This window comes from Gadus macrocephalus, chromosome 13, assembly GCF_031168955.1.
Source record: "Gadus macrocephalus chromosome 13, ASM3116895v1".
NCBI classification, from domain to species: Eukaryota; Metazoa; Chordata; class Actinopteri; order Gadiformes; family Gadidae; genus Gadus; species Gadus macrocephalus.
Window position 1 is genome coordinate 11,223,434 of NC_082394.1, and position 26,824 is coordinate 11,250,257.

At 45.4% G+C, this 26,824-nt stretch overlaps 1 protein-coding gene across 1 annotated transcript; it reads left to right on the plus strand.

Annotated features, from left to right (window-relative positions):
• The first annotated feature begins 11,930 nt into the window (after positions 1 to 11,930).
• On the plus strand, positions 11,931 to 23,493 carry slc25a26 (solute carrier family 25 member 26). The gene is made up of 5 exons (XM_060069802.1): positions 11,931 to 12,134; positions 13,752 to 13,908; positions 15,039 to 15,151; positions 22,505 to 22,609; positions 22,750 to 23,493. The coding sequence occupies exons 1-5, from the start codon at positions 12,102 to 12,104 to the stop codon at positions 23,020 to 23,022; spliced, it is 681 nt and encodes a 226-aa protein (XP_059925785.1). The 5' UTR covers positions 11,931 to 12,101; the 3' UTR covers positions 23,023 to 23,493.
• The last annotated feature ends 3,331 nt before the right edge of the window (positions 23,494 to 26,824 follow it).

Sequence of the window (26,824 nt, forward strand, 5' to 3'; positions counted from 1 at the left end):
TGTTGGACGGTTGGAATGTCCTACAGTGAACCTGCTGATGAATTGCAGGGCTAGGGGTTAGTCGCTAATCAGTGAGGATAGAGATCTCTCCACAGTCTCACCACCCCGCAAACTCTCCCAGAAGCACATTTGAAAGTCGTGACTCATTTATCTGTGTGTAATCTAATTAAACACAGCCTGCAGCTGGGAAGAAAACAGCAATCTGCTATTATCTGACTTAACCACTTGCTCAGTCGTTTTTATATAATTTCCTGGATATTTTACATTACACAGTCCACTTTCAGCTTTTTCTGTTTAAAGAGTTCATAAATGTTGTTTATGTGACTTGTGTTTTTTGTTGCATAATCCCTGTATTCCATTACACAACAGTTGTAGCTTGAACTCTCTCTTTCCTCATATTCAATAGTGGTAACACTTTACAATAAGGGTACATTAATTACCCATTAATTAACATTAGTTAATGTAGTAATAAATAATCATTAACTAACAGATTAAAAACAGTTAACTCATGTCTAGGCATAATCGACTAATGATGTTGATGTTACCTGAGGAAATGCTGTTAATTTTAGATCTTAGGTTGTACATTATTTAATTTAGAGTTCAATAATGCTCACTGAGATATGCTAAACCTAACTCCATTAAATTATGCTAATGCTACATAATAATGATTATTTCTGAATTAGATAATGTTTACTAATGCTTAATGACATTACCCATATTGTAATGCGTTAACAAATGTCTCCGGATAAGGTCAACTTAGCAGGGGTATATTCTGCAGTTACATAGCGTTATACATCCTGGTTTGTCAATGCTCTGCGACAAATGTTCTTTCAGGTCCCTGAAAGATTCCCTACCTCCAACTGAAATCAGTCTATAAGATCTTATTTCCTCTCCATCTATATTAATATCAAGGTTTCTTTCAATAGTGCTTCATAATAGAAAAATATTATTCTTCCAAATGTATGCCCATCCATTTTTGCCTAACTTTGTGAGATACATTATCATAATTCGTAAAGTTCCGTGAATTAGAACAATAAAAAACTGATGTTCTATGATTGTTTGATGGATGGAGGTGCCTCGGTCAACTGTCCAATCCAATCCATTGGATAACGCACTAGAATGACGTGTGCCCCCCCTGTTGGTTCAATGAAATACTGCAGTTCAATGAAAGCGATAGAAGACAGGCATACACATTGAAAGGCAGACACAGCTGCAATGAAACTACTGATTATAAATGGGTTCATTGCTCTCTGAAGCAAATAGGCAATTTCCCATTACTGCTCGCTGAAAGACATTTGCCTCATTTAACCGAATGACCCCACAACAAGCATTCGTCACTATTACAGAACATTATCACATCACAAGCAATGCACTTGTGTTATGTACTGCCATTTGTGTTGCTTGGTCCGCATACTCAGTCAACGCATTGTTCCACATATATTCAGTTGTCATTAAATAACGGGAGTCATTCCAGCAATGCCAGCAATCTGAGAACATTACCATGTGGTAATGTGTGCCAATTAGAAGACAGGAAGTGACAGTCTACTTTGCTAAACAACTAGCGTCAGAGGAAATGTATTATTTATGTAAGAAGCCATATTAACTCCCTCCCAGGCTATTTGCGATTGCCTGGGAGTTTGTATGAATAGGAAATTGAGGCTTGGTGTAACAGATGTGGTAAGATGTTGTTAGTACAAGACAGCACAAAGGAGGGAAAAACAAGGAACAGACATACAGTTGTTTATGAAAACACCAGTGTAAAATGTCCAGCTGTTATGAATAGGGGTGCACGACGTAACTGGTACGCAAGTACGCATGTGCGCCCATAATCAGGGATGCGTTACGTCTCTTAAGTTGTGTCACTACAACACTTTTGCGTAACTAAAGGGAGAACGAAAAAAAATGAAAAAACAAAATACATTGAGCAGATACTTTGGTGTTCGCCGCCAGCAAAGAAAAGGCAAACGGAGCCGGAGCAGAAGAAACTAGTTTTTTTTCGAAAGTGGCGCCAATGCAAGATGTGCCGTGGCTCGAAACAAATGATAAGCGCACTGACATGTGCGCTCATGTGCGCTGTGCACCGCAGGCACACTGGAGAACTGCGCAGAATCAGCTGATGGCAACGCTCCTTACTGTGAGATATTCAAACGCTCCGTGGTCAAGCTGCTGCAGTTTTATAAAAAAAAAGGTGGCGCAAAAACACTGCTGTGCTTAAGAAGTTGTGTATTATAAATGGAATCTCCTTTGTGAAACTAAATAAGTTTCATAAGATCAGATGTTATCTATGGGGTGTGGGGTGCGTACCATCACCATCTCCCGATACTCATCTGAGTAACTCACTAAAAAAGTTATGTGCAACCCCATATAGACATATATAATGTTGTCTGTTGCAAGTTGCAGAATTCGGTTTCCATGTGGATGCTATCAATCTGGCCCTCCACCAAATCCTCCCAGCCCCTACTCCACCTGGACTCAGGCAGTCCACATATGAAGGATAGCTCTGCACTCAATGACCCCGTCAGGCCCAAAGCTGCTCCAGCGGCCTAACCCATCTGGCTGTGTCCACACCTGCCAGAGCGAGATGGGGGGAGAGAGAGAGAGAGAGAGAGAGAGAGAGAGAGAGAGAGAGAGAGAGAGAGAGAGAGAGAGAGAGAGCACAGGTGCCTCCGCAGCTGTGTGTTACTCCCATAGCCGACACCTCCCCCACTCCTCATCCCCAGTTTTACTCTCCACTAATTGACTTACCACTTTCTGAAAGAAAGCTGCCATTAAATACCTGTCATGCCAAGAGCATGGAAGTGGGGGGTGGGTCACTACCGACATAATGATGAGTTCTCATCATTATCCACAATTGCCCAGAATGAATATTTAGCAATTTTAAGCAAAATGTACTGCCAGTGCAACTTTGATATTTATATAATGTAAGAATGATATAAATAAATTGACTGAAAAAATCTTCATACAATCATCTCAAAATATATAAATAAACTGATGAGCAAGTGACGCTAAAGCATGCAGGCCTGACTTGGATGGGTCCACTTGGGACATATTGTTGACAACATCCGGGCTCATACCCCGATACCTTTAAGCTAGGAGTCTAACACTGCTGTGTCCTTCTATTGTCTCATTCGGGTTCAAGTTAACATTGCCTCTCGATCCAAGCTTTCAAAGGTTTTCCCCTCAAGAACAATTCCTTCCTAAGCTTGAGGAATGTCAAGTAAAGTGATGATTGTAATTCTAGTGATGCAGCTCAACATGTTTATATTCATGTACTTCATCAATATTGGTATACAAGCGATTCATGCATATGTGTCTTTATTGAAGTCTTATATCAACATTATGGACAGAGGGCTGGAATCTACAAACACCACTTCTATGTGTGTGTCTGTGTGCAAGTGTATGTGTGCGTTTATGTGTGTTTGCGTGTGTGCATGTGTCTGTGTGTGTGTGTGTGTGTTTGTGTGTGTGTATCATGGTAGATCACTTGTTGGTTCACCCACTGACGTTTATTTTAGATTACATAAATGGATGCTTTGCCGTGTGGATATATATTTCAATGTCGCTTATTAATGGTGAGGCTTAATAGTGAAATTAGCATGTTAATGGATTTTTATCACTGGAGAAAGTGCCATGCCCCTAAGAGAATTGTGTGGATCAATCGTAAGTGCATGAGAATGCTTTGCTTGTGTTGAAGGGAGATCAGAGCATGTAGAACCCTTGACAGTGATTAATGGTTTGAAAATAAATGATAGATGTGGGGTTAATGAAGGCCCACGGTGCTTGTTCCTTCAGATAGGGTCATACTGATTAAAACACTCCTGGTGTCCTGTTTTCACACAATAGGCTAAACGTAGATCTCATAGCATACTTTTTTTGCTTTGTGTAGTTGTTTTTTATCTATATACTAGAATTAGTTATAGATTTTTGAGAACATAGGATTCCCTTTTTTTCTGTTGCAATTTTCTGATTTTCTGAACGGCCACTAGATGGCACTCTGAGGCCATGGTAAAGGGCATTGATGTTATGGAAATGGAAAGGTTCAGGGTTGCCTTTTGCCAGCATTGTATGCAGTCTAAGGTCATAATTTGCAAGCAGGTAAGATCTGATGTAACATGTATTTCGTAATCAGTCATAATCATCAGCTGTACCAGGTTTGGCAGACAAAGACATCAGTATCAAAGTTGATATTCCGACCCCGACGGAAAACGTAATTCTTCAATCTTCATGGATGGAGAACTTTACAGAGAGCCATCGTATTGTTTTGCCACGCTTTTGACAGACAGCAAACAGAGAGCTCAATCAGAATCCTGTTTAGCAAGCATACTAAGCAGAACAAAACTGAAAATGTGATGTCACAATGCAAGTGATGTATACGTGGGTGAAACCAAATGTCAAAGCAGGCAGGGAGCATCTGGAGCAGATCTATATTTCTATTAGGCTGCAGATACCATCAGATTGGCAAGCATGTTTGTGCATATTTCAATGTGATGCAACACCTTTATCTTCGTTGACCAATGTCGGTGGATGATAGCGATGCCCCCATGGGAATGTATGCACACCTGACAAGTGCACAACAGACAAGCACACACACACACACACACACACACACACACACACACACACACACACACACACACACACACACCCCTGCGACTCCCTACCATGTCACCATGTCATAGCACATGTCTTGATTGGACCTGTCAATGTTGAAATGATGTTTACAGGCTTCGGCCCAGAAGCTCTTCAATGTCCTCTAATTCTGTCTGAGCCGTGGGTCTGCCTTTATTGATCTGTGAGCACCAGTCTGGGGTGGAGGCTGCTCACACCTGGTTCCTTCCCCGTAGGGACCTCCAGACATTGGTCAGGTCTGTCCTCGGCGTGTCCTCGGCTCCGAGTGAGCAAACACATGAAGGTAGTAAACCGCAAGAGGACTCTTAAGGTCACAGGAATACAGGTAGCATCTCATACAGAACATGAGAGAGAGAGAGAGAGAGAGAGAGAGAGAGAGAGAGAGAGAGAGAGAGAGAGAGAGAGAGAGAGAGAGAGAGAGAGAGAGAGAATGTGCTCAGCTTGTCCCAGAAAACATATCAGCCTGGCTAAGCCACATCGACCCAAAGAAGTGAACAAGTTGAAAGAACAAATTTCGCTCACTACTGTAGGGGTATATGTTCTATGCATGTATGCATGTGCAAAGTGTGGCCTTACGCTCGACTGTGAATAAGTAAAATGCATATAATTTGAGTAGGTGGGTATGTATTTTGAGTGGTATGAGAAGCATTCTGTGGACCAGTGTATTGGACTCACTGTAATCATCAACCTACCTCATTATCATACACAAACTGCCTCTATCTGCATCTATTTAGCAGCAGAATGTATCATTGTCAGTGTCAATAGGGCACAAAACAAAAAACACAATTGCATAGAAACTAAGAAGGTGAAATGATTTATCAAACCTTACGGGACACCAGAAGCACATCTCCCATGATTCATTTTCACAGCGCTTTGCAAAAATGTTGTTGTTTGGATGCACTCACCGTCCCCACCTCGGCACTTAGGCTATGACAAATGCGAGTGTCATCTTTGACTAGGAGGCAAAGCACAGAAAAAGGCCGGCCGCTTAATGCATGCTGGACGGAGAATTCCAGCACACCGCCTGTGATGAATAGATACCGCATCTCCTTTCGAGGGAAACCATTTTGTGCAAGTCGCTCTTTGTGAAGTCACTTTGAATTTGTGTGTCCTTTGCATCGGTCAGCAAAACTCTGCAAAGTTTTTTCCTGTTGTCCTTGTCCTCTCCTATCATCGGTGATCTCTCCCCAGATTATTGTCTTCCAATCCTGATTTAAATCAGTTCAAACTACTAAAAAGGGAGAATCCATTTTGCTTTTACAACCATTATCCATCCAAACAGTTTGGATTGACCAAATAAATTGGCTCATTGGCTGCATAGGATATAATAAAATATAATGTTGTTCATAAACAACATTACAGAGGGACAGGGGAGGGAAAGGACAAGGGACAGAGGTTGAGGTGGTGGTTGGGGGGTTGGGGGCCTAGTTGTGGCCTAAATGGGCCAGCGTTAAGGGCCTGCTGGACACCTATAACACAGCTGTGATTACAAACCTCCCAGTCGCAATCCATCTCGTTCCCATCCCCATCCCAGACCAGTTGGACCTCCGTGGACACCTCCCCCCCCCCCCATCTCCCCACAACCACTCTGTGGCCGCATGTCCGTCAGACGGCCCCACGCTCTCCGCCGGACAACAACAACAACAACATCAGGCTGCAGGAGCACAAAAGCCGTCAGCAGGGGTTTGTGGGGAAATTCATCATGGCGATCGATAATGGCCAGCGCTGCCACGGGCACCGGCGTGGAGGTGGAGGAGAAGACATTTTAGCGGGGAGGTGTGTCGGGGCGGGGAGGGCTGATCTATCTATATTTAGGTAGAGGGAGCACGGCTCGGCAACGGGATCAATATGCGACCGGCAGCTAATACTTCAGAGGTGGCCCAGCGGGGACAGGAGGGCCTCAAGGTGTGGAGGTAACAGGGGAGAAAGGAAAAGATGGGATGATGACATGGCCTTGGAGTGGCGCTAGAGGGGAGGAAGGGGGTATTTGGAGCAGGTGGGTACGCTGGAGGGTGGGGTCAGGTGTGACACAGGAGTCGCCGGTGTGGCCACAGCGTGACAGCTTGTCGATTCAGTGAATTCATAATGAATTCTCTTTTATTCCTTCTCTCTTCTCTAACCTCTCCTCCCTTGCCCATTGCTTGCCTGACCTCGATTCCCCCCCCCCCCCCAGAAGCTGTCCTCTTTCCCCTCCCTTCCCGTCTCTTGCTTTCAACTACCTCATCCCCCACCCCCCATTTCCCTGTATTGCTGAACCACTTTGCCCCCCCCTCCCCCCCACAACCCCAAGGTGTTTCTTTCCTGTCAGCAGGTGTGTGTGCTTTCACCTCCTGAACAAGCGTCAGTAAATGAAATAGCACCCCCCCCACCAGCCCCACTCCCCAATCGCCTGCACCCGCTGTCACCCGCGCCGCGACGATGTTAGGCTCGCTAACATCGTTATGCCTAATGCACCCCCCCCCCCACACACACACACACCCAGCACCCACACAACCTGCATCTCATGAATAATACTAGCGTGTCAGAGGCTGAGGTGTCATCAGCTGACAAATAGTGACCACTGCAGATGGTGCTTTCAAACATTGTCCGTGTGGGACGAAAACAACAAACAACAACAAACAGAAACAACATTTCGACAACTATGCTTGTTAAAAAAAGGGTCAGAGATAAGAGTGTAAAACAGTGAGGGTAGCAGGACCTCTTATTAAGCCATGATGAACACTTTTTATACGGAATTCAAGCAATGTGGCTCTTCTGTAGTTATACACACACTGATATATGCACACACGACCCACAAATGACCCCCCCCACACACACACACACACAAACACACACACAGAAACACACACACACACAAAAACACATGCACACTGTAGATAAAGTGTCTGAAAACTTTGGTTGAACTCTGAACGCCTCCGCACCTGCACTAATAAGCCTGCCCTGTGTGCTGAGGTTCACACTGGCTGTCATTCGACACGTTACACCTTCCCTAAGCAGAGGCAAGGCTTTTCTTTATTACAACCCACCGTACCGCTGCTTGCCTACCACCACCAGCAAACCCCCCCTTCCACCTCCACCACCTCTTCCCCTCTCCTCTTCGTCTTGGGGCATAATCCTCCCTACTTTGCCCTTCGCTTTTCAAAGACAGCCCGCGGGGTAGAGTGACCTTTGCTGACAGAGAACAAGTTCTCTCTCTCTCGTTTGCTCTCTCGCTCTCTTTCATCTGTGCAGGATGGTACTCGGAGCGGGGGTCAAGATCAATGGGGCTCCGTGTGAATCTACATAGACTCAAGGGGTGAATCTCTGTGACCTCACAAAGAGCTAAATGAACAACACTCCCAGTCACAACCTGACAGCTTTTTAAATTGGACTTTAACGCGGAGGAGATTCTGCCGCACCATGGAATTAACTTTGAAACGGGGTTATTCTGTGAAGCATATATGGTCGATATGAGGGCAGCAGACTAGTTGAAAGACTCTGTGAGCGCATTGTTCTTTGCCCTTAATCTAGGAGGTGCGTGATACCTAGTGAGGCGCAGGGTTCACTGGGAGCACAGGGGTCACGAACACAGGTGCAGAGCTGGGATGAGAATGCAGAGATATGCAGGGGCAGCCAGCACGGAGACCGAAAAATGGTGGATAGAGAGGAGCTTTGAAATAATAAGTAACTGTTGTTTCTGTTTTGAAAAGGATAACTCATTGATTACCTCTGACCGGCTATACTTCAGGACTGGAGTCAGGGCAGCTTTATCACATCCCAGCTCCTACAAAACGATCAGTAAAAATACCGTAGTTGATTCAACATGTCTTATTGACATATTTTATTGATATATGGAAAAACAAATTGAGCTATGTTTGAAGGAATCCTATTACAAAATATGATCATTTACATAATCCAGTATAACACAGACAGTTCGAACAACAAGTTTCCTGTTTGCATCGCGACACAAGGAGAAAGCAACCCTGGTTGCGCTCGGCTCTGGGTTAAGAAACAGCCTCAGTACCAACAGAAAGGAAAGAGAGAGAGAGACCGAGAGCAGGAGATAGATTATTAGCTGAGCGAGCAGCTCTCCTCCCATTTCTAATACAGATCAAGGACAGCGGTGCGAGCCAGAACACACAGCTGCGGCCCACGTCCACGGCCGTCCCTCAGAGACACACCTCCAGAAGATGGATGACGGGGCGGCGGGGCTTCAAACCGGCTATAGTCTGGCCCAGACCTCATCACTGTGGTCTGGGCAGAGTGAAGAGGTTGTTGGCCCCCACCCCTTCCCTAATAGGAACCGCTGCAGAGGGCTGACAGCAGTCCATAAATAACCTGGCGAGTCTCTGGTGCTCACCTGGCCGTGTCACCTCCCCACCTTCCCATCTCCAGTCCAGACGTCACCTCCTTTCCCCATCACGTCCACACTCCATAGGCTGGACCAGGGAGGGCAAGGGAAAGTGATCCTGATGATACACTGTGTGTGTGTGTGTGTGTGTGTGTGTGTGTGTGTGTGTGTGTGTGTGTGTGTATTCTACTGTTATCAGTCACAAACTAGGTTACTTTTCATTATTACTAGGCAATAATTAAAGGCACCCAGTGCAACTTTATGTAAACATTCAATGAAAAATAAACATTCAATTTCTAGTCTTTTTTACACGTAGTAAGTTTCAATAACTCCATACCATTACATATCGACATTCAAGGAGCAAAGATGAGACGTCGTTGTGTGGTGAGAACTGATAGAAAATTGTAAACAACAACAATCGCCGGTGGGGAGAAGCCATTTTTCCATTGACTGGAAGCCTGCTTTATTTATTGTAGGTTACAAAAAATAAAGAAAATGGCGGCATTGTTGTTGTTATCGATTTTGTATCAGTTCTCACCACACAACGACGTCTCATCTTTGCTGCTTAAATGTCGGTATGTAATGGTATGGAGTTATTGAAACTTACTACGTGTAAAAAAGACTAGAAATTGAATGTTTCTTTTTAAGCCTCGAAAGTTGCACTGGGTGCCTTTAAATATTTATGAAGTACTTTTTTTACGTATTTTTGTACGCGACGCAAACAACACCTACGCAACCACACATAAGCGTTCGAAATCGTTCCCTATACCCTATATACTAGTGTACATAATATAGTGCACTATATAGGGAATAGGGAACGAGAATTCGGACACTACGCTGAACATTTCTAAACGTCATTTGCGTCAGTAAATGCGCCGGGTATTTGTGTGACGCAGACAGATGCACCCATAGGATGCGCCCACATCATGTAAACAAACCGGGCACTCACCGCACTCACGAGTAAAGCTGGAGGTTGTATTGATGTTGAATGTTACATTTCCTTGTTCAAGTTTTTTTTAACTAATTTTGAATGTTACATTTTCTATGTTAAATCCCAAATAAATTGTTGACATTTTTATACGAAAGCCGGAGACTCCATCATTACATGTATTCGTTTTCGCGGTTATTCAGCTTCTTCTTCTCCTCCTGAAAATGACGACCGCATTGCATTGTGGTATACGGGAGTAACATGTAGGGTACATCGTATGTTTAAGATCACGCCAGGCTGTGGTATGTGCTCATTATACCACTGTTAAGGGGCGTTGTCCGGCCCCGACGCGCAGCGGAGGGCCGGCGACCCCCTTCACAGTGGTATAATGAGCACATGCCACTGACTGAAGTGATCTATTGCTTTTATACAACGGTTACTATTATCGCGAAACGAAAGTCATAGACACACTACATTTAAAAAGAGACCAAGAAAGTCAAAATAGCCGTTTTATTAAAGAATACAAAAAAGTAGTCCCTCCTGGCTGCCGCTATGCATCGACGGTCGCTATGCAACACACTTTAGCGTCCCTCCGAGAGAAGGCTCCGATAGAGCGGTTCGCCGGCAATTTATCCTATGGAGCAGTTCACTCGCCGTGTGCCTAAGCTTTCGTTAGTCTCTCCTTCGCCTTGCTCACTCCCGGAGTAACAACATTTACACGCTCTCCATCATCCAACATATGTTTTACTTTGTAACTGTTTCTACTTCCAGGCGCAGAGTGATATGCAAACTTTCACAAAATGATCGGGCGTCATAGCAGTTATGCATACGCTCATTATACAACAGTTGGGAACCAATCAGATCGCTGGATTTAGGTCCCCCGTTGTATAAACCCTATTTTAAGTCCACTATATAGTGCCCTATATAGTGTACCACTGAGAATTCGAACACCCTACAAAATGGCGTGCACCCTATTTAGTGCACTACATCCATGATAGGGAACTATTTCGAACACAGCTGGACAGAACCCACATAACAACAATGGAGGACATCGATAACATTACTATTATTAGCTGGCATGTTGAAGAAGTGGAATATGTTGGCTGCGGCGCTGCTATGGCTGTTACCAGCATGGTTGCCATGTCGCTGTCGTGATTTCGTCACACTCTCTGGCCAATCAGTGGCCGGCCGTCTGCCGACGTCACCTTTTAGCATCGGCTCAGCTCGCTTGGAACCTAGAGCGAGGCGGTACTAAAAAAAGCAGCCACTTCAGGTACCAGATACCATGTTTTCGCGGTGGAAACGCAAAAAATGCGAGCTGAGTCGAGTCGAGTCGAGTCGTGTCGAGCTGGTACCATGCAGTGGAAAAGCGGCAATATAATATGCCGCTTTTCCACTGCATGGTGCCGCTTTTCCAATATAATATATGTTGGAGGTTAAACTTACTTGTCTTAACCAATGTTGTAGGCTACTCCTAAATAATTTTAAAGAGTGGGTTAGTGTTAAACATAATTTAAGGCAACATTTATCATCATAAACGATGAGCCGCATTTAAAATAGCTGTTGTGTGCATTTGATATTCAATGTGGAATAATGGGTTAATAACACATTATCACTATTATAACGATACTATTGTAAACATATCTAAAATATGATATATTTTCTTACCAACGAGGTTAAATGCAAATGTATGAAAACATATTTATGCGTGCAAATAGTTAGGGCTAGGGTTCGTTGCGTGGCATTCTCTTCTCAGGACCGAGCGACTGGAACGGGATGCTTCAAATTAGCGTTATTGGCTAGGGAGAGGGCGGGACTTCTGATAAAGGGTTATCTGTTTCACGTTTTGGATATTAAATAAATCCATATTAATCCTCCTCGTCCTTGATGTTGTATTATTGTCATGGTTGGTCTTATTCTTCTCGACCAAGGAACTATTAACTGGCATACACAGCTGGTAAGTATAATAACGGAAATTGCGTTTGCGGCAGACCGGATAACACTATCCCGGAGAATATCCTCTCTCAGCCCAGGAAAAGCTCATCCAGGTCATGTGGTCACTCTACGTCACAGGACGCGGAAGTAATACTCCAAAAATGGCAGCGTCCTTGACAGGCATGTTATTACTGCACTGAAGTTATAAACATGCTGTTAAGGTACATTTCAATATCAAAGACATTTTGTATCAGCTGACAAGACGGAACATAACATACCATGGAAAAACAAGCGTTTATTGCGTCCTTAACGGTAATGTCACGATGTATACAAATTCTGACAATCAGTCACTAACTTAACTGCTTAAACATGATCTATTTTATTGTATCTTTAATTCATTTTCAACGTTAAAAATCGACCAAGCCTGTGCATTTGTTTGTAATATACCTGTGAATATATAACGGTTTGTAGTCGTTTACTGCATACATACATTGTAAACTATGTTGGGCTGCAAACCATGGTCTGATGTTTTAACCTATAATAGTAAATTCCAGTAAATATAAGCAGCAATTCCATTAGGCTACCTATTCTTAAATACTAAATGTTTGTAAGAAAGGGAGAAGAGAATGGTCCTTTACGACAGTGTAATACATATTGTAGTTCTTGTTATGAATCTGCAGAGAAGGTAAACTACTTTGTGACAAATCAAATGGATCAGCATGTGATTCAGCACAATATAATATTATTACAGTCAGATTAGTGGGACTTGCATTAACATTCTGCGCCACTTGACAGTTGACACTGAATAACGCAGCCCTGCCGGCAAATAACGTTTTTTGTTCATGCTTTAGTGCCTAATATAATCAAAGTCCAAACAGATGACTCCTCTCTGTTTAACCAAGCTTAGTATGAGAACACAGGGCTCCATTGTTGAATGCTTGGATGAGCAGATTTAAATGAGGGTCTAGTTTTGCAAATAACCCCAAAATGATTTATCTTGTCTTTAGCCATATTCTATTTTGCCACACTGTAGACCCTATACACAGAGGCTTTGTTATAGTGTAAACACAGGTGTCTCTACCAACACTTACCATGGGTATGCTCTTTTTATCTAAACTAGTGACTATATCACACATTGACCGTTTGCCCTGGTACATCGAAGTAGCAGATGAATAATTAGTGTTATGAGCAATCTTTTTTCTCCTTCTCTGTAAAAAGGGTATATTGAGTTAAACTGCAGGTAATGGACATAAATGGGGTCACTGTTTATACTAATTTAGGATATCTATTTATTTATTTTGAGATGTGATGAATACTTAATCATCTTGGAACCTATTAAATGTGTTAAGTGTGTGGATTGCAGCAGACACAATTCAAATCAAGCCCAAACAGGGTCTCCGCATGAACTCTGAACTTGAAGTACACATGAGGGATTTTAATTATTAACTGATTACATGCTGTTAAGAATTTAACAGATTCAACATGTATTTACCGACAATGTAGGGTTTATGTACCTTTTCTTACAAACACGTTGGGTTTGGTCTGTCTTGTTAGTCTAGGAATGGCAGTAGTTGCGCCCCATTTCAGATTGTTTTGTTTGGCGATACCATTTGTTGAATAAGAGCAAGAACAGCTGTTCAAGTGAGAGCGTTATTGTTTTATAATTCTGTTTATTTGTTTAAATTGTTTGTGTTTCATGAATTAATGTTTCAAATAACTCATGTTACGTGGGAATTGTTTAAATAAAACGTAAGTTGAGACATGCGTTTTGTATCTTGTTAATTATTAATGATTAATCAAGCAAGGATTGTTAACGTGTTCAACTATCGGAAAGGGAAACGCATTACATTTGCAACCCAAATGTTAATAAAACAAACCACCCATTATTTCACTCACAGTAACAGAGCTTATACCTCCTCTGTGTCCCAGGCGGGGGGCTGTGCAGGGATGTGTGTGGATCTGGCACTCTTCCCCCTGGACACCATGAAGACCAGGCTGCAGAGCCAGCAGGGCTTCTACAAGGCGGGGGGCTTCAGAGGGATCTATGCTGGGGTCCCGTCTGCTGCCATTGGCTCCTTCCCTAACGGTACTACACTTGTTATGTCAACAGGGATTTTCAACTTTTAAAAACATTCGAATGAATTGGGCAAGTAGCTGAGAGTTCAGATGCTGTTTTCAGAGGTATTCAGGCCTGATAGAGTTCAGGCGTGGTGCCTGAATTCAGGCTTGAGCTCGGCCATGTATGTTGTCAAGAAAAGTGAAAACAGGTGAGTGGTGCCTTTTAAAATGTCTAGTCAACACGTCAACCTACCTGACCTTTTGATTGACATGTCTGCCACCAACTAGGCATAGTCTATATTAGGAAGTCTTTAACCTTTGTATGTTTGCACTGAGGATGGTCTGAATGGGACTGAAAACGTTTTGCACGCACTTTGGGTAGCACTTTACACTTTTATGCAATAAAAACGTATTGTTGCATCGGCTGCATGGTGTGCGAGTTCCGCTCCTTTTATTGTTGTCAAGAAAGGCAATTCTCTATGGTGTCTTCGAATGTATTTGATAATTTCAGGCACAGATAATTTCAATTCCTATCAGCCCTGGGTATAACTTGATGGCATTGCATATAACGGCACGTTTATAGTCCGAGGAGGAGATTCTGGGTGGGGTTACAAAGTTGAAAATCACCTTCAAAGTGATATATTAGTAGTAGAAACAATCTTTAGGATTAAAACATAGTCTTGGATTTATGTCAATTGAGTAAAAAATTATGTTTTGGATAGATGCATAACATTAACAGAAATCTATAAATATATTTGGATATGGTACCACAATCCATTATTATATTGACTCATTGTTCAGTTTCTGCTGTTCATTTTTCCAATCAATTTAATTTAGTAGTAGCCAATATTCTTTCACCCTAATTAGACAGTGGTTCACTTTTTGAATTATATTTTCTGCTAAACTTTTCTCTGAAATGACCATAATTAATACTTTTCTTCTCTGTGGCATGCCTCTCTGTAATTGCCCTCATATGAACACACACACACACACACACACACACACACACACACACACACACACACACACACACACACACACACACACACACACACAGAGAGCTCTGCTCCAGCCTGTCAGTGATGGTGAGGGGTATTAATGGCTGCATACTGGGCTGACTAATGGGCCTAAACGGACTGGGTTTCTGCTTGGTTTCAGCCGCTGCTTTCTTCGTCACCTACGACTGCACCAAGTCCCTGCTCGGCAGAGGCCAGGACGCGGCACGCATGGCACCTGTCAATCACATGTTGGCTGCCTCCCTGGGAGAAGTGGTAGGTGCCCACCTTCTGGTGTCTACCTTCTTTGTTTACTCCAAGTCCTGCGTTGCAGAAGTCACTTCGCCAGGGTGACTGTGTGCATCATTGTGTGTCTTAATGATCTGTATCTGAATTCATTGGAAGGCGCTTTAGGACGAGAATGTCTGGGGGGGGGGGGGGGGGGGGGAGGCAGACTTTGCACATGCAAACAAATACGAGTTTATACCTTTTTAATGCAAAAAGTAGACAATAAAGCAAATGCCCAGGGAGCGGGACTGCGATTGCAGGGAGAATGCTCCCCGTACTAGTCCGCAACAGCTGACACATTTGTCTATACTGTTTATAGTTTCATGCAGTATCTTCCCCTTGCATCACAATCTTTGGGACAATCTCAACCTTTGCACTTTGTTCAACTGGTCAGGGCAGTGTGTGTGGGCAGGTGGGTGACCACATGTGGCCTGGTGGGTTAGACTGTCATCCTGGATCCTGGGACATCAAAGTCGGTGGGTTGTGTTCATGGCTTGATTCCTGCACCCCATCCCCCCTTAGCTTGGCAAATAAAAGTCTGTGGCTGTCTGTTGAGTTCACATTAAAATTTATTTCAAACTTTATTTGTGGCTGTCTAGATATGCAAAAATTGAGTTGGAAATAAATGAAAACATATAAACAATTTGGAAGGCTGTAGTGGGACCCTGGGGCTACAGCCTTGTATACAACACACTGAGGGCATAAATAATTTACACACTTGTCTCGTTCATCTGTATACCAGATGTTCCTTTAGGAAATGCTGTTTGTCAGTTTATATAGCCTATCATATCTAGTTAGCACAGCACAGCTAACGCTCCCCCCAGTATTTAGTTGTGCTACAATAGTATACTAACTAATTCACCATCAAATTGCATTTCGTCTGTTTATCGACAACAGTTGGGTGATAGAAATAGCAGTCCATCCAAACATGGCTTACGGATACAGGATTTTGAAACGATTACTTTCTTTGGTGTCCAATTCATACTTGCGTTTGTGTGTGCAATATTATACATAAAAAGGGAGTTTGCTGCTCTCTCCAGCTTTCGGCCCAGGACTCCACCAATATCTTTTCAGGGAAGTGAGGCTTGAAAACCTATGCTATACCAATTTATTCAGCACGGCCCTCTCGATGGCTCACAGCGAGTCCAGGAATCGCAGCCCTCCAGGGCCCCACGGGCATTAACATTGGCATAAAAAAGGAGGGTGTGATGGATGCATGGATGTGAGAATGCCCCCCACATCTCCAAACCACCCCAGCAGGCTACAAAATACAAGGTTTTTTAGTATTCATGGGTTTTTGGATGGCTGTAATTTCCCAAGTGGGCATGTTTATGAAAGAGGATGTTTGTGTCTGGGTGGATCTTCTCAGTCTTGGAGTGCGCTGGATCTTGTGTGTCTCGCGGTGGTGGGAACAACAGCGCACCATGTCGCACATCAGCTCGAACTCCAAATTGAATTAGTCCTGTGTTTCCTCTCCAGTGGCTTCATAATTAGTCATTTAGTTTTTTGTCATCATGACACTCCTGCAGCTGTAGCAGAAAAAAAAAGACCCTTTCCAACCCGGGCCCCTTGTTGTGTTCCACAGCCGATGAGTTCGGGTGACGTCATGGGTTGAGAGGAAGGTTGAAGCTATCGTTCACCTTTCTTTACCCCGTCTCTGGGATTTAAGTCCATCAAAGGAAGAAATCTTATGAGTCCAGCCTAGGCAAGGGAGGTGTGGTTTTCCCGCTGCGTTCCGGCTAGGCCGTTACGTCTTATGCTTCTGGGTCTAAAGCCAGTAATCTTCAGGCTTAGCCATAAAAGGCCCTTCCTAAAGGCAGCCTCCGAGTTCCACACGAGGCATGGAGTCTCCGTAATGTGCTGCAATCAGGCTCACATATTGTTCTTCTCTTCTCGCTGTACACGACCCTGCCAGATTTCAGTGGTAGCCTATTCAAAAAGTTCTCAAGACATAACAGGCTTGATTTCTCAATTTAGATGCCTGATTCCCTTCATCGGCACAAAGGAACACATTGGGGGTTTTTGGTTTTTGATTTGTTCTTGTTTCTGACATGTTTCGTCTATGACGTTTCGTCGAAGATCGCTAGTTTCCTTCCCCTGTTATTATTTATTCTCTCTCACTGCCTCTTGACTGGGAGCAGATGCATTTAACTATTAATGGGAGTTGGCACAGACAATGTGTCATCTAGATGTCATCAAGCCGCCTTTCCTCTCCCCAGGAAAGTTTCTCTAATCATTTTTACCAACTCTTTCCATTTTGCGACTTTCACCACACACCTCGAGGCCTAACCCTTGACTCGTACCTACCGCCCCATCAGGCGTTGGTTCTTGTGAACACAAATGTAATATTAAGATAAAATCAGTATCGTTTTCATCAGTTTGATTCTGATAAGGTTGAGGCTGATTGAAATGGATGATTTTCACTTGTAAAATGGTTCCAGATTAAATATTTTGTGCCTTACAAAGATTGTGTCTGTAAAAAGATTGTGGAAATATATAAAAATAGATGACTATTGGGATGGATGATATTCAGAGGGGGCTTAGCATGGGAATACTTCATCTTTAATGTGTTAATGCTTGTCCATTACTCATAGTGCTTTTCTCATAATGGTGATAGGCAATATGATATAGGTGACGTTATTAAATATTTGCATAAATCCTCTCGGTGGAATTCATTGTGTGAGCAATGCTGAGTAGCAATATGTCAGTTGTGTTTTGAGGTTTTGCAGTTGTGAGTGACGATAATTGATCCAACAATATCTGGACGAGAATTTAGAGTTTTGAATAATATAGTCTTTCCGGATACTGTTTTTTTTTTTATATTGTCCATTTTCATTCACATTCAGGGCATTTAGCAGACGCTTTATCCAAATCGACTGGCAATAAGTACATTTGTTTGAAGAAGGTGAAACAATATATCGCTGTCTATACAGTAAGGATGGTCATGCCAAGCACTAACAATTGTTGTCAACCCATTCCCCGTGCACACCAAAGAGAGCTAGGATTAATAGATGACATTGTACCATTGGTTAAGCGAAGGAAAGGAACACAAAGGCCACACAAGGCCACAATCAGCAGCACCAAGGAACCAGACGGAAGCAGACGGGACACAAGGAGAAGTCCCTCAAGAGTCGTAGGTCCCAGTTTTCTATGTGCGGCTGTGGCGGCGGGCGGGGGCGCGCTCCCTTAAAGAATGTGTACGATGATGGCTTCTGTCAGGCTCTAGCCGGCGGTTATCTTGCCATTAGATCACATTCATCTTCATTCCCAGTCGCCCGACGTCTGCCCTGATAACCCATTTGTCAAGGCCTAGCGGCGGACGCCCCTATCGCCGCCTGCTGCCCCGCCCTCCAGGCCCACTCGTCTGTGTGAGGATGTGCTGAAAGATGCGGCGGGACATGGGAAGATGCAGTGTACAGATTAAGCCGGGCGGTGGGCAGTATATGTTGGGGTCGGCTAGGAAGTCATTGAAGTTACTAGTGAGCGCTTGGGCTGGTAGAACGGATCCATGCCTGGGCTCCCCGTAGCACTGGACTTTCTTGAGTACCTACTTTTGGATGGGGAGGTGTTCCATGTCCTTTCTCATCCTCGGCCGCCTTACCTCTCCTCTATCTCTGTATAGATGAGTGTTTTTTAGGCGTCCTCTGCACCATGTTTTTCCCCAGAAGTTTTGGGCACCTGGATTTTGTACTCGATCAAAGACTATTGAGTGGGGAGATATTTGTTTTTCCCATTAGCATTCAGTAAGAACCCATGAGGAGGACGTCCCCGGGGGTAATTCCAACTCTCACGCTGGTTTTGTGTGTGTGACGTCTGTTTGGCATATAAGCAGGGCCCCCCAGATGTTCAAAGAATATTCGACTGCCATTAACCGGTGGGGATGCTAGGTTTTGTGGTAGGTATTCATAGCTAGCAGTTGGGGGTGGGGCATATCAAAGTAGTTTCTCTGGGGTTGAATCTTTGCTCACTTCTGATTGGGTCTCTCTTGTCGTCTTGCGGCCAGCCTCAGGTGAAACATGTTCCTGACGTGTATACAATTAATAAAAGTATAACATTTCCATGTCAGGATAGAGAAATGTATTTGAGCGGTCGATTCTGCTTCAAACATTTAGCGGTGATTTATTCTGGGCAGCATGAGTGGGCCGGGGGGAACCATGCCAGGTGCACCGTTCATGCCAGGACCTCCACTGCAACACGTTTTATCTGATGTGTCTATTTGTTCAACTTGACCTTAAGCGACTAATTCAGAATAATAGTGTTGCACAGTCTGTTAAGTAATATTGTCCAACTAATTTGGACATTTTCCTCTCCGGCCGGGCCGCGCCCAGAGCCAGCTCGCTGTCACTGCGTGCGATGCCAGCGCCTCTCAATGCCAACCCGGATTAAACGAGCTGGTGCTTCAAACCTAATGCTTCACGCGTTAACCTTTTATGGTTTCCAATGGCGATCGTTCCTGCCCGTGTGTTGTTTTCACCTGCCCCCTCTCTGCTGGTTTCCACGTTAATACTCCCGCAGATTAACCACCTGCTGGTTCTCTGTGGCCCTGAGCCGGTCAGTAGGAATGACTGGAGGGATGAATGAGGAAGTAATGGCTCTGGCTTGGGATGGATTCACCGGCCATGCAGATAATGGGCCTCGGGTCTGTGTTCAGTTCCAGGGTGGTTTCGGGGGGGCCTTGATCGAGGACCGGCTATTCACCTTTTTTTTTTGTGCAGATGAGTTGTGGTGTATAAAAAAAACGAAATAAAGTTTAGATCACAGTGTGTCAGACAGGTTTCACAACAAGCCGAGGAAAACACAGTCGATCGCAGCCAGCCAGACAGCCTTCTAATTAATGTTGTTCGGTGACTCCAAACAACTTGTAAATAAAGATGAATGGCGGCAGGGAATTTGGAAGACGCCAACAAGTTGCTAATGGGCTGACAAGCACGGCCGCAGGGGTAGCAGGTTGAGAATGAGGAGTGAGATGGGAGAAGTCAGCACAGACGCAATTGACATATTTGAAAGTCTGCCCTTTTTTTAAGGACTATTGTTCTCCCTTTACATGTTGTTGATGAAAAGACAAGATGTAACGCTCCTTGTAGATCCACTGGCAAGATGTTGCGACAGATGAAGAGCCAGGGAGAGAGAAATCACAGCTAATCTTCCCCTAGTCCGGCGGCTCTATCAGCAGCTGGAGCACCCCTGATACCCTGCCAACGTCTCTGTCCCACCGTCCCCGCAAACGGGTCTCTAACAGCCCTGGGGACCAGGCGTGTAATCTCCCATCTATACTCAACAAGCGCTACAATTGCCGCCCCTTAGGCACAGAGATTACTCTCAAATAAACCATGTCCCTAATTCATTTGCTGTAATCTTGGGCTCATTTTGCGCTCTCCCCTCAGCAGTGTCGGGAGATAAAAGGTCCTTCCCGACCCAGTGCAGCTGCACCGGCCTCCGCCACCTCACCCATCCCCCAGTCCAATTAGATCCGTAATTACTTGTCACTGCCACTCTCGCGGTTTATTAAGCCTTATTCTGGTCCTTTGGAGAATTACATTTGGGAAAACATGATCATAAATGGTAACCCCGGCCAAAAAGAGAGCAAATTAGATCGCTGAAATGGATCCTGCCAGCTCGGTTAGCGTGAGCAGGGCCTGTAGGTTGAATGTCTGCCACTTGGTGGGGCTGTTGCACCACAGTAGATCTAAAGGACGGTCAATAACGCCTCTGACACAAGGCCAGCATTGAGATATCCGTAAAGATAGTTTGCAAATATATTTTACACATTCTGTTTAAAATTAAATTAATTTAAATTATGTGCAAGTTACATTGTTCAGTTTGTTCACCCTTTGCCCATATTAAAAAAAGTAGGATTTACCGGTATACTTTTTCTCCGAGGCACCTCACAGCATCATTAAGACACGCTTTTAATGACAACAGAAAGTTGTGCACAGATGGCAACAACCAACACTACATCTGAAGGGCATGGAATCCTTTGAGCTCGTCTGGTCGTTTCCCGTGCTTGCATTCATGGCGTTCCTCATACTGTTTTGGCATCCTCAAGCTTCCCCTCTTGCGCTTGACTGACAGAGGAGACGGCAGGGAATGATGAATGGCTGAAAGGGGAACGCCGTCTGACATTCTTCCCATGGACAAGAAGTCCCCTCGCATCCCTCCGTCACCCTGCGGAGGAGAGGTCGACTCAGGCAAAGGCCAACTCCGTCTTTATTACCACACGTCTGTCTCAGCCATCTTCTCCGCACACACGACGGCGCACACACATACACGCAGCCAGCACGCACACGATACTGGGGAGAGGGGGGGGGGGGGGGGGCACCTGCAGACTGTCATCTGTGTGCCAATCTGTGCACCACCGTGGGGGTGGAGGGGGGGTCGCAGCAGGCCAGGGCTGGAGAGGAGTGCGCCGATCCTGGGAGAGACCACTTGCCGCTAGGCGGTGTTTCCACTCTGTGGTGGGATCTATGGGTAAACAAGGCGCCAGGTGGGCAGCTGTGCCCGTCCACCTGCCTTCCTGCCCGCCTGAAGGGGTGATACGAGCGGCCCAGAGCATGAATATTCATGTCTATCTTGATGAGCTGCATGCGCGCCATGCTTTTATTTACACATGAAGCTCAAGAGGAAGTTCCACTCAGCTGTGAAAGCGGGATGGCTCGGTTTCTTTGTCCTTGTACGTCTCACTGCTGTGTGTGTGTGTGTGTAAGAGTGTGTGTGTGTGTGCACGTATGCACCGATGTCTGACGTTTTCATTAACTGTTCACCTGTTCCTCAGGTGCTTTGGCCCGAGTTCGGCCGTCAAACCGGGCTTGCTCCTTAATTGGCCGCGGTAACACATTAAATCAAACAGCCATTTGCTCATTAGCTCGCTGTAATTACCTTCCACGGGCCACAGTATGTCATGTTGTGGTGTTGGTTGCCTGTTGCTCGGTGGAAGGAAAACACAGGTTAGAATTGTGTAGAGCAGCAATAACACGAATATGATCTCAGTTGTTTATATTATCGGAGCGTTTTTTTCTCAAAGTGTTACTCTGTTTCAGAGTTCTAGGATGGCGGGGGATGTGTTATTATCCCTTTGGTTGTATCCCCATGGTTCGCCACACACTGTGGCGCGCCATAGGCTACTACGAGTGTCTGAGAAGCTTTATTACCTCTCTCTGACGCAATCAACAACATAACCGCTCCCCACATAGAGATCTGCCCCTCCACACACTGTGGCATTGGCCCTCACGGCATCGGAGGGTCGGGGTAAAACGTTGGCGCACAAACTAGTTGGCGGACACTGAGGAGAAATACAGTTTTGGGCATTACTTTGAACATGGGTGCTGCTCTCCCCTCCTGCAGGTGGCTTGTCTGATCCGGGTGCCCACAGAGGTGGTGAAGCAGAGGACCCAGGCCTCCCCCTCCTCCACCACGTACCAGATGCTGCTGGCCACACTCCGGGAAGAGGTAGAGTCCCATTCAGCTTCTCTCCCGCTCTGGCTTGCATTATAGTGCGTTCAGTAATGCTCAGCGGAGTTTGCAGACCCACTTAGGCACATCATTCCTTTTTTTTTTTATGTGTGTTTTTTTTTTTTTCCTATTCACAGGGTGTCAGAGGCTTGTATCGAGGCTACAGAAGCACAGTTCTCCGAGAGGTAGGATCCCTTCACACAGTCACACGTTGCATTCATTCATTCACTCACTCACTCACATCCTGCTCTCCTTTGCTAATCTCTAGTGGACAATGTATCCGCTTGTATCCGTTCACCCTAATCCATATCCAATGTCTGTGTGGCCGGCTACAACCATCAACACACCTGCCAACCTTGCGACACAAACCGATGCAGGGGCTCAAGTGTGTGCCCCTGAAACAGTGGTAACCAGAGCGCATTCAATATCACACACGGATAAAACAAGCGCCGGCCCCCTGCAACACCAAGCAGTGGCTTTTTCCAACAGGCCGAAGAGATATTGAGGCTTTCCACTGTTCTGATTAGAAGCAATTTAATTTCTCCTGGGCTGTGTTGGGGTTGCACATATTGATGTATGGGTCTCTCTTTCTTCCCTCCACTTTCATCTCTTTCAATTATAAACGAACACCGGCTCCCCTCCTATTGCAAGTACAGCTGATTAATTAATGCAATTAGAGGCGTTATAAATGCAAAACAAAACGTGGATAAATGAGCATTGAGCTGCTCCCCCTTGATGGGCGCTCAGTTTTTGGTAATGAAGCTGCCGCTCCAGGCCTGTGATTCATGGCGTTCCGTTTAATCGCACCTGCACTGCATGGTAATGCTGATGGATACTGATTCTGGTCCGCAGGGCGAGCAAGACACAGGCACCCCCAGCCCTTAGCTCCCCGTCCTTAACCCCACCTCCCCGTCCTTAACCCCACCTCCCCGTCCTTAACCCCACCTCCCCGTCCTTAACCCCACCTCCCCGTCCTTAACCCCACCTCCCCGTCCTTAACCCCACCTCCCGTCCTTAACCCCACCTCCCCGTCCTTACCCCACCTCCCCGTCCTTAACCCCACCTCCCCGTCCTTAACCCCACCTCCCCGTCCTTAACCCCACCTCCCCGTCCTTAACCCCACCTCCCCGTCCTTAACCCCACCTCCCCGTCCTTAACCCCACCTCCCCGTCCTTACCGCCCCACCCTGACGCTGTCAATACAATAGCTACAATAGTTCAATAATACAATTGCGAAGAACAGTGTGTGTGTGTGTGTGTGTGTGTGTGTGTGTGTGTGTGTGTGTGTGTGTGTGTGGTTTGTGCGTGTGTGTGTGTGTGTTTGTGAAGGTGACAATGTTCTTTTCTTGGAAGGGAAGTGACGGTGTTTGTAAGACGTTTGTGTATATGTGTGTGTGTGTGGTTGGGGGTGGGGGGGGACGGGGTAATCTAGTTTCCCACCGCCGTGCTCGGCTGTACTTATTTTCTGCCTCACTAAATCGATGTTATTCACGCAAATTCCATCTGGACAGCCGGTGGGTGGTGGGAAAAAAAAAAAAAGGGGGGACAACAAGACACTGTGATTTCTCTGAGGGTTTGTGAATAAATGAATACATTTGGAGGCTGGGCCACCGTTTGCGTGCATACTAACCGCGTGAGATGAAATGCAAACGGCAAAGGCGGGGAATTTTGGGGCTGCGGCAGTGGCCCGCCGATCCTCTGCTGTGATTGGCTTTGACGTGTGTCAGGGCGGTAATTCATTTTCTCGCGGCTGCCCGGCATCGCCCGCCCATCTCCCCGTCTTTGGCCGGGCGACCCTGTCAAGATACGTTTGTTTATGTGCTGCGTGGTCCCCCCCCCCCCCCCCCCCCCCCCCCCCCCCCCATCCCTCACCCCCCTCGACATACACACTCAGCGGTCCCCTAATTGTGATCCTTCGTCACGCTGTATATTCATTAGGTGGCCGTCAGAAGCCATCTCCGATAGGCGTGACATCACCCCAGCGGAGCATGGGAGAGCGTACTAAAGGGGGCGGGAGAAATGCAGAGGCAGCGCATGGCAATGAAACCTGTACCGGATCTCGAACCTCATTGTCCTGCTGCTGTCAGGAGCCAAACCCCATCACATAGCTGCTGAACAGACATTATCACGGCCCCGTGGATGCTTTCACTGCTGAGCAACGGATATCAAAAGCCTTGTTTAGCCCCTTCGTCTTGGGCTGGGCAATTATTCTATATTATGGTATTGTATTGTTGAAATGCAGATGGCAAGATTCCCTAACCATACCGAATACCGTAACCGTTACTTCAAATTTGCATTTACTACAATGTATTTTCTTTTCAGTACTGCGATACATTCATCATTTTCGTGTTCTTTATTTTTAATATTGCCCAGCCCTACTTTAATCCTCACTGTGCTCCACTAGTTGCCTACGAAAGACCTACACAAGTAAGCCCCCTACAGGGGGGAGCTGCCTTGGCTTGAGAGCACATCAAATGAATTACTTTATTTGGTTAAACTGGTGTGGGATGGACTCATCTAACTCTAAATTAAAAAAAGAAGACAGTTAGTATTGCCATTCTGCTAGCTCCGTTGTAAGCTTTAAATTAAATATAATGATGGCTGGTACAATACTGATGCATATCGAGGAAATGTTATCTTTCACTGGCTCTTCCTATAGCTTCCCTTCTCCTTGTTGTCATGTCGCGCCCCGAAGTGCCCTCTGTTGCCCCCCAGTGTGACGGGATCTCACTTCTTCATCCTCTCAATATGAACAGTTCCATGACCGACCATTAGATGGCATCCGAGGCTTAGCCCTAGACATTAGACCCTGCTATATTCAAACGCTCTAGCGCTCTCTCTCTCCCTCTCTCCCTCTCTCCCTCTCCCCCTCTTGCTCCCTTGTTCTCTCTCCGCTCACATCATACCAGGCTCTTTTTTTATTTTATTTTTTTTATTTATGAGCAGCAATCACCTCGGTGGAAATGAAAGCTTTTAGTTATTTATTTTTTGATGGAGTGTCTTATATTTTTGTGCTCTAAAGCAGTCAGGTAATCTGGGCTGTGATCTCAACAGCTTGAGTAATGAGCTGCAGTCAGGTTATTAGATAGCAATTTGCTGATTTGTGGGGAGCGGGGTGTTGGGAGCGGCTGCTGTAAGTGATGCTGACTCACTCCGACACGCTGGACTGATGCACCTGGAGTCCCCCCTGATTGACTGGAACAGAAACCACGCCACTTCTGCTCGCTTCTGTGTTTTTTGTTTTTTCTTCCACGGATCCATATTAATTGCCTTCCTCAAAGTTTCTTCCTCTATTTTTTACTATCTCAACAACCGCTTCATGACAACGCCGCGCATTCCGTTCTCTTTTAAAGGGGAAAAGACCTTGGAAGTTGAGCAAGCTCGCTTAAAGTGAGATTCATCGCCTGGCGGATCAGTGACGGTGGGATGATGTGTGTGTTAACATTTTATTTTTTGCCGTTAAACGTTTCTTTCACTGGTCCACGCGTCTGCATCGTGCTTCTAAAGCAGCCCCTCCTTCCCTCCCTCCCTGCACCGATCACACTGGACTTCCTGGCACACTGACGTTTTGGATCTGGCAACCGCAGACAGGCCTTATGAAACACCTCTCCTCCGCTCCTGGCCCAACACCGACCAACGATGGCTCACCACTGCATCCCCCCCTCCTCATATTTTCGCTCCCCCACTGCTTTTGATTCCTTTTATTTTCAATCCGCAAAGCATGGAAACAACATACAAGCTCCTCCCCCCGACGCAGCTCGGCCGCATTACCTCCGTCACTGAATGCGGCTCTTCTTAAGTTGTCCTTCTAAAAGGTCACCGCTTTTTGCTTTGTTACCTTTAATTTTGTTGTCTTCTCTCTGACTCACTCGGTCACATTCTGCTCCAACTAACCTCTGACCAAACAATTAGTCTGAAATCTCATTGTTTACCCATCTACTTTGGCTTGGTCCCACCAAATTCTATATAAGTGTGTGTGTGTGTGTGTGTGTGTGTGTGTGTGTGTGTGTGTGTGTGTGTGTGTGTGTGTGTGTGTGTGTGTGTGTGTGTGTGTGTGTGTGTGTGTGTGTGTGTGTGTGTGTGTGTGTGTGTGTGTGTGTGTGTGTTTGATTCCTCATAGGGCCATGACCTCAGACACGACAGGGACCATTTTGGAAAGGGCCAAGCAATTCAGCTGTTCCATTCTTCATCGTATCGTTGCATCATTATTGTT

What these genes read in the sequence shown, in the direction of transcription:
- slc25a26 (XM_060069802.1), top strand. Translation starts at nt 12,102, where the DNA reads ATGGAAAAACAAGCGTTTATTGCGTCCTTAACG. An exon ending in CTGCCTCCCTGGGAGAAGTG is followed by an intron (nt 15,152 to 22,504) that starts GTAGGTGCCCAC and finishes CCCCTCCTGCAG; the next exon opens with GTGGCTTGTCTGATCCGGGT. An exon ending in TGGCCACACTCCGGGAAGAG is followed by an intron (nt 22,610 to 22,749) that starts GTAGAGTCCCAT and finishes TCCTATTCACAG; the next exon opens with GGTGTCAGAGGCTTGTATCG.